The sequence below is a fragment of the Priapulus caudatus genome, unplaced genomic scaffold (assembly GCF_000485595.1).
Source record: "Priapulus caudatus unplaced genomic scaffold, Priapulus_caudatus-5.0.1 Scaffold828, whole genome shotgun sequence".
NCBI lineage: Eukaryota > Metazoa > Priapulida > Priapulimorpha > Priapulimorphida > Priapulidae > Priapulus > Priapulus caudatus.
The window spans coordinates 40,602-51,940 of NW_014577889.1; the positions used below are offsets into that span (position 1 = coordinate 40,602).

The following is an 11,339-nucleotide window of genomic DNA, read 5'->3' on the forward strand; positions in this document are numbered from 1 at the left end:
GCACGAACGTATGCGCGCACGCACGAACGTATGCGCTCACGCACAAACGTATGCGCTCACGCACAAACGTATGCGCTCACGCACGAACGTATGCGCACACGCACGAACGTATGCGCTCACGCACGAACCTATGCACGCACGCACGCACGGACACATAGCTGCAACATACGCTAGGCTAGGAAGAGCATGCTACTGCACATATATCCCCTCAGGTCTTAAAGGGTTAAACTTACTGGACCCACCCCCTCCCCCGGACTCAAAACCTGCTAGTGTAAACAATACTTTACAATTAACGCCAGGCATCAAGATGAAGGCAATCTGTGTAGCATGCACAGCGTTAATTACCCTCCACCACCTGGACCGTATTAATTATTATATATAATTAGGTGCTCAATACATAACGGAGAACATGAAAGTTAAAAATACAGAATAATAAAAAATATCTAAATTCCAAAAAATTCCTATTTCAAAATCTAAAAGGACCGGAGTTAGAGGTGGACGACTATATAGCTAATAACGGACACAAACACGAAGTACACGATGGAAACCTATGAGGATTTTTCGTTCTCGTAACTTTACGATACTTCTGTCAACGGTTTACGAGTCGAACTTAATGTTAAGACTAATTCTGTTTCTGATAAAGGGCCCCTGAGTTAGAGGTTGACGACTATAGCTAATAACGAGAGGTAAGTACACAAACACGATGCAAACGTTATTTTCTTTTGAGCAAATGTTACTGTATATCCATTGTAATGATAGGATTTCTCTTGTTACACAAACCAGTACCTGCCTGCTAGTGCTAGTGACATTGCATATACATATGCACACGCACGCGCACGCTAAAGTGAAGCAGCAATATATTGATATACAACTCTCAATTCAGAAAATATCATTTCTCGTTGCTGTATTTGATTGGTGTTCATTGCTACTATAGTTTAGCAATATATCATGTACTTCTTTTTTGCATTAAAAGTTATTGAAACAATTATATGAAAAGCCAAGTGCATATTATGATGTAATATTCAATTACAGAGGAACTGCTGAACAAAATAGAGCAAAGTGGTGAAGGAGCTTTAGATTTATGTCTCCTCCGCATGCAAAGACTACAGCAGATCATGCAATGTGCTAAACGTGTTTTCAATATACCACAAGACATCATTGATCTGATCGACAAAGCTATTGTTCTTTCCATCAACATTCAAGAATTGCATACAGCATTACCTCTCATGCCAGCGAAGACTGTTCATGATGGAGGGCGACACAGACCAACATACGACATTGCTGAAGAACAACTAAGGCAAGGACATAAATATTGCCAAGTGTTTTGTATTTGGATGCAGGCACATTGAAGTATTCTTTGTTTTACACATTGTTATTGCTGTTGTAACTTTCGGATAAGTGTAGTGATCACTTATGCTCGAGTACGATGCAATGATCACCTACTACTTGCTATGACCATACTATAGCATCATAGTATCTGTTAATTGTCACATATGCATCACTTGTTGTCACTTGATGATTTCTTGTGCTTGGACACATTTGGATAAGCCACAGCACGTAATTATTTGCATCGTAACATGTTCAAATTATAATATCTGAAAAATGCACACAACCCTAATTTTACTCAATATTTATGTCATGTATGCGTGATCCTTTGCTTTATTTCAGGTACTTAGTTTGTGAATTGCAACTAAGTGTCAGTGACTGCAGTGCAATACTTCAAGTTTCCAGACAGACGATATACAACCGTATGACAGCATTCCAGATCCCAAAACGATGCGAGTTATATAGAAGTATAGATGACAATGGCCTGGATGAAGTGGTGAGAAACATCAAGCAAGAATTTCCCAATGCTGGGCTGCGCATGACATTGGGATTATTGAGAAGGTACTGTAATAGAAATCTGAGACTGTATAAATTTTGCTTGGTAAGTCATTGGTGCATGTGCACTGTATAATGCTTAGAAAAGTAATCTTGTATTTTCCCATGTACAGCAGTGAGAATATATAATGCTTTGCTGCCAAGTTATGGAATATGAATATGCTGCCAAGTTATGCAATGCCTTGCTTTGAATTACAGTAGGAAAATTTATGCTGCACGAGACCAAGTCATGAAAGCTCTTTGGAGGGTTGACCCTGTCGGAGTATTTTCTAGAAGCCTTCGTCTCAATGTAATAGAAAGGCATGAGTATAGCATCCACCTTCCAATGCTACTCTGGCACATTGATGGTTATCATAAATTGATAAGGTCAGTTTTACAGAGTGTTTGCTAAATTTCTCATCTAATTTGTCTGTGTTAAAGTGCCAACGTTTTAGCAAATTTATTACTGTTTGGTAAAATGTTTACGAAAAAAAGAAATAGACACCAACCTAAAAGTAAAAAACTTAAAAACACGTTAGCAATACTGTGTTCTCTGTATGCCAATCCTTCTTTACTTGTGGCCATAACTAAAACTAGGGTTTTGTACATAGAATGATCATAGAAATGCAAATGCCTTCACAGTTATAGACTTGAGTATGGCATTGCTTGAATTAGTAATTGTGTTGAGGTTGAGAGGAGCTTCATTGTATCTGAGTAATGATTTAGCCATTAACAGGTTATGTTTTAGGTGCATTTTTAGCTCACCTTGACATCGTCAAGATGAGCTATTGCCATGGGGCGTTGTCCGTCGTACGTCCGTCCATCCATCTGTCCGTCAACATTTGGCTACGGTCAACGATAACTTGAGAACTGTTTGACCCACATGTTTCAAATACTTACAGCATACAGCTACAGCGACGGTACTGGCTACACTAATACTAAAGTACGGTAATACACTATATGAATGTATGACATATTTCAAACGCGCTGTAGCCTGTAACCGTACCGTATTTATCTCTACACTGAGGCTACAGACGCACAGTATACGTTCCGTACAGATATTCTACATTACCACACTAGTAGTAGTACTACTTGTAACGTACGCGCACTGTTAATATCGGACGCCTTCTAGAAACACAACTGCACCGCCATCACTCTCAGGCGTATCTCTTTCTTCGCGCCGTTTTCTCTATTGTTCCCACTTCCTGGAACCGTCCTCGCGGCTAGCGCCATCTCCCGTGAAATAAACTGCACATCGATGCACGATTCTAAAAGCGAATCTGCTACACATGGAAAAACTTTCACGAGCAAATGACCGTATTTCAGCCGAAACCTTTTCATCCCCGAGGCACAAAATGTGAATTTACGCCGATAATACACGCGCACACGCGCGTGCGACCATACCCGCGTGTGCGCGTCCGTCAGTATGTGTGTATGTGTGTTTGTGGAACTGTAAATACGCGTATTATAGCCGTATCTTCACATTTTGTGCTTTGGGGGAGTTGAGGCCAAAAACCAGCCATTTGCCTGGCTAACTTTTTACAGTGCAACTGATGCCGTGGGCGATACTATCAGCGAGAGGGAGAGGGAAATACTGAGGGGAAGGGAGTGAGAGGGGATGAAGAAGGAAAGAGGAGAGAAAGGAGAGAGGGACGGAGGGAGGGACAGACGGAGATGTGCACACGCATGCGCAGTCACACGCGCAGACAAACGCACGTACGGCACAAACGGCACACACACAGGCACGGATGCACATATTCCTTCTAATATAGTTACTTCTCTCGCCTTCCCGCTCACCCTCTCTCTCTCTCTCGCAATATTTCTCTTCACGAACGCACGCACGCACGCACGCACGCACGCTCATACATACACACTCTCTCTCGCAATTTTTCTCTTTCTCGGGCGCTATATATATATATATACACATGTTGTTTTACACCCTAATTCAATTAGAGCAATCCTTTCTCTATAAATTTCTTGCTAACAGCACTTGTTGAGCGGATGATATTAAAGATCTTCTTCAGTCTCCAACCCATGGAAGAATTAATTAGGGCCATAAGGGCCAAATATGAACGCTGAGTAATATATAAATAAGTAAATATGTAAATTTTGGAATAAATTTAACAGTTTTATCGAAGACTTGGAATAGCGTCAGTCAGATAACCAGCAATAAAGATTTGCTTTTAATTTTCAGGACATTAGACATAAAACAAGGACTTGGATCTATTTCCAAGGACTTTCAATGACAAAAGGGAAAATTAAGGACCTTTTAATTAAGGGCAAAGGACAAAATTCAAGGACTTTCAAGGGCTGTGGGGACCCCGTACACGCAACATCAGACCGTACGATATTCCCAATAATAATAATAATAAAGTTAATAATGCCAAAGAAAATTGATGCCAACAATACGAACATATTTATTGTATATAATTTTTTATCTGTTTAAAATCTAGCAACATAACACGCAGTTATACATGGCACCACAGTCGCGCACATTTCATATTACTGCCACCAGGTGGGGTAGTCATCTACATGATCGTAATCGACGTAATGTCATCTAACAGCGTTGAGATATAACAGCAACATCTCTAACACAGGAATCACGCAATAACCACGTGAATTGTTAGCACTGATATGATATATGATGAGATGATGACTATAGCTATGATGATAGCTAGCACTCGCTGAGTATACAAATATTCATTGATTATCATGACACGTAATCTACTGATGCATGGTAAAGCTAAAAAAAATATATCAAACGCGGCATAAAAAGTGTGTGTATATATATATATATACATGTGCGCGCGCACGCAAACGCACGTAGGCACGCAGAAACCCGGAAAAATATGGAGAAAAACTCAAATTACCGAAAATTCAAAACCATCTACGAGGAAGTTATTTTGAAAACAATAGATGACCACAGCGTAACGATGAATAAAATCTCAACATTACGAATAAGACCTGCAGGGACTTGACCCTATATAAATTGCATTTATTATTATATGTCCCTAATATGCGTGGGTAGTCGCGTGAGTCTCTCTCACACACATGCACACGCACGCACGTATGCGCACGCACGAACGTATGCGCTCACGCACAAACGTATGCGCTCACGCACGAACGTATGCGCGCACGCACGAACGTATGCGCGCACGCACAAACGTATGCGCTCACGCACGAACGTATGCGCACACGCACGCACGTATGCGCACGCACGAATGTATGCGCGCACGCACGAACGTATGCGCACGCACGAACGTATGCGCGCACGCACGCACGTATGCGCACGCACGAACGTATGCGCTCACGCACAAACGTATGCGCACACGCACGAACGTATGCGCGCATGCACGAACGTATGCGCGCACGCACGAACGTATGCGCGCACGCACGAACGTATGCGCTCACGCACAAACGTATGCGCACACGCACGCACGGACGACATAGCTTTGAACATACGCTAGCAGGAAGATGCATGCTACTGCACATAATCCCCTTCAGGTCTTAATAGGGTTAAACTTACTGGAACCACTCCCCTCCCCGGACTAAAACCTGACTAGGTGCTAAACAATGACTGTTACAAATGTAACCGCCAGCATCAAGATGAAAGCGCAACTACTTGTGTAGGCATGCACAGCGTTAATTACCGCGTCCACAGCCTGACGGACGTATTAATTATTATATATAATTAAGGTTGCTCAGAATACATACGGAGAACATGAAAGTAAAATACAGAATAATAAAAAATATGGCTAAAATTCCAAAAATTCGCTATTTCAAAATCTAAAGGAGCCGGAGTTGAGGAGGTGACGAGCTATATAGGCTACATAACGCGCACACAAACAGCGAAGTTAACACACGATGCCGGAAAACCTATGAGGATTTTTCGTATCTGGTACTTTTACGATTACTTCTGTCCAACGGTTTACGAGTGAAGCTTAATGTTTAAGGACTAAATTCTGTTTCTGATAAAGCGGCCCTGAGTTAGAGGTGGAACGAACTATAGCGTAATAACGAGAGGTAAGTACGAAACACGACTGCAACACGTTATTTTCTTTTGAGGGCAAATGTTAACTGTATATCCATTGTAATGATAGGATTTCTCATTGTTACACAAACCAGTTAACCTGCCTGCTTAGGTGCTAGTGACATTGGCATATACCATATGCAACGCACGCGCAGCGCCGCACACACAGTCACGATGACGCTAACAACAGCCACGCACACACAACGCGCACACACACATGCACGCACGCGCACAACGCACATGCACGCACGCGCAGGCCACACACGCACGCACGCACGAGCACGCACGCACGCCACGCCGCACGGCACACGCACGCACGCACGCCACACCACACACACACACACACACACACATACAACACCACCCGCACACAGCTTGAGCGTATGCTTATACTTAATACGCGTTGATATCTTTGTTGGAACAAATCGATTTCGATTTCATTGGTATTAACTTGCTTCTCGATCGCAGTAATCGCTATTTGGCACGACAGCACGTGACTATGAACGCGTGCAACGCAACTAAACGGCCAGACACTCTAACACTACGCTGACCGCACGCATGGCGGGCCATATTCAACTCACCCTATCCTGCACCTATTTATCATATCGATTACAAAACGACCATTATTCTTACAAACGACATAGACTAAATCATGTAGCACCAACATCAGGTGACGGCACCCGACGGAGTACTGCTGTCGCGTTCGACAGGGGGCGCAGCTGTCTCTCGTCGGACTCTCAACACATTACATTAATGAATATGCAGTTTCCGCGTGACGTCAGTTGCTTACTGACCCGTAACCCTTAAGAAATCAATCGCTATCACAAACAGCACGGTATACTGAGAGACACATAAGGACGGGCTTCAAGGAGGGCAACATGAATTGAGATAGTCCAGTCCCGCTCTAGATGGGACACACAGTCCTCACAGATGGGCACAACAGTGCCTTGCCAGATAGACATACACAGTCCTTCCAGATAGGCACACAGTCCTTCCAGATGGGCACACAGTCCTTCCAGATGGGCACAGTCCTTCCAGATGGGCACACAGTCCTTCCAGATGGGCACAGTCCTTCCAGACAGGCACATAGTCCCTCTAGGCACCCAGTCTGTCTGTCAGGCCACCCAATCTCACCATACACTCCCTGTACCTCCAGCCAGCCACCCAGTCTCAATATGCTGCCACTTAGTGGTCTTAATTTGCTACCCAGTTGCTAAGGCTGTTCCTTCAGTTCCTTATCTGGCTGCTTGACACCCAGTCTCTCTACTCTGTTACCCGGATCCCTTACCGTGTAATTCTGATACTGCATTAAGTCACCTGGACCATTATCATGCCACTCAGTCCCTCTATCCAGTCACTCAGTCCTTCCCCTTACTCCATTCTTCTCCATACAGCTGATTGGTCCTTCACCTAGTTACCTCTAGCCAGCCATTCGGTTTACCCATCATAGCTTCGGACTGCTCCCTCTAGACAGCTGATCTGTCCATCCCTACAGCCCCACAATTCCTCACTGTCAGATGCATCTTTCAGCTTCTGTCCCTCACCCGTCCCGCAACACCCTCAGTCTGCTCTCATTCTTTCTATCTGACACCCAGTCCCCGTCCCATTAGCTATTCAGTCTCTCCATCGAAACTGCTAGAACCTCTGCTCCCAGTCCCTCCACACAGCTTCTCGATCTGTCCCACCAGCCACACTCAGTCATCTGGTCACTCAGTCTCTCCAAGCAGTCGGTCAGTCCTTGCCACCGGTCACTCAGTCCCTCCAGCCTGTCGTTCACTCATCTGGTTGCTAAGTCTCTCTAGCCAGTTACTCAGTCCCTCCAGCCAGTCGGTCAATTCCTCCCACCGGTTACTCAGTCCCTCCAGCCGAGCTCGGAGACCTTCTTCTGCGCGTTCACCATGACGATCATCGCGATGCCATTAGCGAAGAAGCTGCGGATCGATCCGGGGATGATGCCGCGGTAGAGACCGAAGAAGCCACCCTTCTCGAACATCACCTGCCGCATCCGCTGCAGGACGGGAAGATTCCTGATGGGGAGGAGAGAGAGAAATAGATAGAGACACGTAGAGAGGAAAAGAAAGACAGGAAGAAAGAGGGGGGAGAGGTAGAGAGAGATAGAGAGAGGAAGAGAGAGACAAAGAGAGAGAGAGAGAGAGAGAGAGAGAGAGAGAGAGAGAGAGAGAGAGAAAGACAGATAGACAGATAGCGAGAAAGAGAGAGTGAGCGAGAGAGATTAGACCAACAAGGCCACCTGACCATTAGTCTACACGACATCTAACTGACCAATCTCAACAAAATTCGTAAAACTTTGGCGAAAACTGGTTGGCGTTTGGTTCCTAGTAAATTAAAGGCGAGGCACTCACTCGCCGTAGCGGCCCTGGACCTGCGACTTCATGTACTCCAGAGGCCAGACTATCCACCAGGCGAGGGTCGCTGCCGTGCCGCTGGCCAGGAATGGACCTACAATACGAGCAAAACACGACGATGAGCCGTGCTCTAGCCAAACTATACGTGCATGACTACAAGCATGTATGCAAACGAATGTCCGCCAACAACAGGGGGAGGAGTTGTCGTTCTTAATTAGTTACCAGACTTAATGACACAGTGTCACGTAACATTGACCACACAAATCGCGCACACCGCATCTACACACGAGCATCGCCGCCAACAGGGTGCGCCGCTGCTGCCGCCGCCGCTGTCGATCGTACCGAGGAGAGGTCGGGAGAAGATCTCCGGGTATTGTCGTCGTCCGGAGTCGATGAGGATGAAGTATGTGGTCATGAGGCCCATCGTGCGATACCACGTCACACCGAAGCCCTGTAAGCAGCAGTGAACGCGTCAGCATCTTGTCCTCCGAAGACGAGTCACAGCGAGAACTGCCGGCATCACACGCTCTATTACTTATCTAATTACGAAGCTCGACTAATTAAAAAAGACCTATATTTTTCCTATTTTAATAAGAAACAATTATTAATTTATTAAAATAATTACGAATTATGTAATTGATAGTTATAAATAACAGCTATACATTATTTAAAATGATTATAATCATTTAATTGTCTATTGATTAAAATTATTAACTCCATCACGATAAATTGCGTGGTAACAGTATATATACAAAGTATATACAGAGCGTATTGTAAGCGGGCGAAGCCCACACGCCACGGAAAGTGATGGCGATGCGGGGAAACGCAATCGCCTCGGTGTCGCTAGAGATGTCACAACAGGCTGTGAGCGGTCTCCAGATCACGGAGCCGAAAACGCGGGAGAGAACGCAATAAGCAGAACCCACGTGACGGCTAAGGTTCCACGAGTTCTTGCGGATTGTGACAACCTAGACACCGACCAGATGATCCTATGACCCAGGGGCCAGAATCGGACTATGGATTCGAGCCAAGGGGAAATACGCACCCCCACCTTATTCGGTAGTGTAATGTAGCAGTTGTAATACTCACCCCACCGTATTTAGTATGGCCGGTTGGCCAAAAAGGGAGCTAAAATGAGAGGTAACGTAGAAGAGGGAACGCCGTATAAATAGTGGGAGCAGCCGCTCCTCGGGGCTCTTTGTAGAAGACACCCGCTGAGAAAAGGTGTAAGTGCGTGATACGGGTACTATGTAGTAGAAACGCTCTTTTCTTTCGGTAGTACACTGAGACTTCATGTATTGTATTAGAGATTTAGTAAAACACTAGTGAACGTTATTCTTGTCTTGTCTTATCTCTCTATCAGTCTATAGGCGCGTTCACACGGACGTTTCTGGCCCGAGCCTAATTAGGCCCGTGCCAGATTTGGCTCGAGCCGAGCGTTCACACGGACGTTTCTGGCCCGAGCCTAATTAGGCCCGCGCCAGATTTGGTCCCATCGAAAACGTCGGACCAAGCCCGAGCCAAATTTTAGCACCAGCTTTCGGCGAGGGGTAGAGCGGTAGAATCGGTTAAGCGGTAGATGCCGCGAGTGTCGAAGGTGTACTTCGACAAAATAAAGTCCAAAACAGTATAAAAATTCGAAATTTTTTTATCAGGATGCACGTTTTCAAGATTGATAATTAAACTCGGAACGTAAGTAAACACTCTAAATCGTAAACAACGCCATCCTGACATACTGACTCGCGACATACTGCCAAAGTATCTGTGAGATATTTGTGCAATAAAATTTATTTGAATTTGAATTTGAATTTGACAGACAGTATTCACTTGCGTACGTGTGAACGCGCCGACTCAACCCGGCCCGAGCCAAATATAGCCCATTTGGCTCGAGCCAAATCATGACCGTGTGAACGCAACTTATTACAGAACTTCCATGGCGGTAGTGCGAATAACACGCCTACAGTATACTATATATATACAGAGTATATAATATATATATATATATATACAAAGTATATACACAGTATATAGACAGAGTATATACTTTATACAGAGTATATTCTATATATACAGAGTATATAGTGAGTATATATACTGATATACTTTATATACACAGTATATATACAGAGTATATACTATAACATACAGAATATATACACAGTATATATACAGAGTATATAATATATGTACTGAGTATATACTATATATATAGAGTCATAACACATAGCTAACCTCCGCACTGGAATCCAAAACTGCGAGAAACAGCGTGATGGAAAGACAACCTCATAATAAATAAAAGCACGCAGCATCGACAGCAATAAAGTGACGACGTCGCAGCCATGCTCATCGCGTCAGTCCACGTGTTGCAGGCCTTGGCCGTGCGCACCAGTGATACTTACTGTATATAGCTGTCGGAACTTCCAACTCTGCTGCGTCTGCCGGCTGATCTGTGAACAGCAGACGACTGATATCAGAACGCGGCGCATGGTAAACACTGTTGTACGAATACATCTACATGTTGTCTCTGTATTAAGCTGGCTCTCTCTTGCTGTCTCTCTCTCTCGCTCTCTCTCTCTCTGTCTCCCCCCTCTCTCTCTCTCTCTCTCTCTCTCTCTCTCTCTCTCACGCAACCACGTAAGTATATATAACCTTGCGGCTCATTTCCGTACGACAGGAAACCACCTCGGTAGACACGTGTCCATTAATATTCCCGCACGCGGTGCATACACGTGCAGATCGTAAAATCGCGTAAGTGGTCCTCGATTTTTCCTCGAACTTGTTAGCCCATCATGACGAAAACACAGGCGCACAGCATCCCTTGCGTAAGCTGCTTTTCGGCTTCACACCCGCTCGTTAAATATCCTTTTGAATGCGCGGTCGTTTATACTGTCTATATTATGTGTATATATGTGTATATATTTCTATATATCTCTATATATATCTATACATTCTATATATCTCTATATATATCTATACATTCTATATATCTCTATATATCTCTATACCTTCTATATAATATATGATGTCTATATATGTCTATACTGTCTATATATATATATATATATATATATATATATATACTA

General features: G+C 44.2%; 2 protein-coding genes across 2 annotated transcripts; one reads left to right on the top strand and one right to left on the bottom strand.

Moving 5' to 3' along the window:
• The first annotated feature begins 1,037 nt into the window (after window positions 1-1,037).
• LOC106813807 lies at window positions 1,038-2,630 on the top strand. Its single transcript, XM_014818034.1, has 4 exons — window positions 1,038-1,297; window positions 1,669-1,887; window positions 2,080-2,247; window positions 2,609-2,630. The coding sequence occupies exons 1-4, from the start codon at window positions 1,095-1,097 to the stop codon at window positions 2,628-2,630; spliced, it is 612 nt and encodes a 203-aa protein (XP_014673520.1). The 5' UTR covers window positions 1,038-1,094.
• A 4,217-nt stretch (window positions 2,631-6,847) lies between these two features.
• LOC106813808 lies at window positions 6,848-10,742 on the bottom strand. The gene is made up of 4 exons (XM_014818035.1): window positions 10,656-10,742; window positions 8,599-8,707; window positions 8,254-8,350; window positions 6,848-7,917 (listed from the first exon to the last, which is right to left on the bottom strand). The coding sequence occupies exons 1-4, from the start codon at window positions 10,740-10,742 to the stop codon at window positions 7,743-7,745; spliced, it is 468 nt and encodes a 155-aa protein (XP_014673521.1). The 3' UTR covers window positions 6,848-7,742.
• Window positions 10,743-11,339: the final 597 nt, after the last annotated feature.

What these genes read in the sequence shown, in the direction of transcription:
- LOC106813808 (XM_014818035.1), bottom strand. Translation starts at nt 10,742, where the DNA reads ATGCGCCGCGTTCTGATATCAGTCGTCTGCTGTTCACAGATCAGCCGG. An exon ending in AGTTCCGACAGCTATATACA is followed by an intron (nt 8,708 to 10,655) that starts GTAAGTATCACT and finishes TGCTGCTTACAG; the next exon opens with GGCTTCGGTGTGACGTGGTA. An exon ending in GTCCAGGGCCGCTACGGCGA is followed by an intron (nt 7,918 to 8,253) that starts GTGAGTGCCTCG and finishes CCTCCCCATCAG; the next exon opens with GAATCTTCCCGTCCTGCAGC.
- LOC106813807 (XM_014818034.1), top strand. Translation starts at nt 1,095, where the DNA reads ATGCAAAGACTACAGCAGATCATGCAATGTGCTAAACGTGTTTTCAAT. An exon ending in ACATTGGGATTATTGAGAAG is followed by an intron (nt 1,888 to 2,079) that starts GTACTGTAATAG and finishes TTTGAATTACAG; the next exon opens with TAGGAAAATTTATGCTGCAC. An exon ending in GGTTATCATAAATTGATAAG is followed by an intron (nt 2,248 to 2,608) that starts GTCAGTTTTACA and finishes GTTATGTTTTAG; the next exon opens with GTGCATTTTTAGCTCACCTT.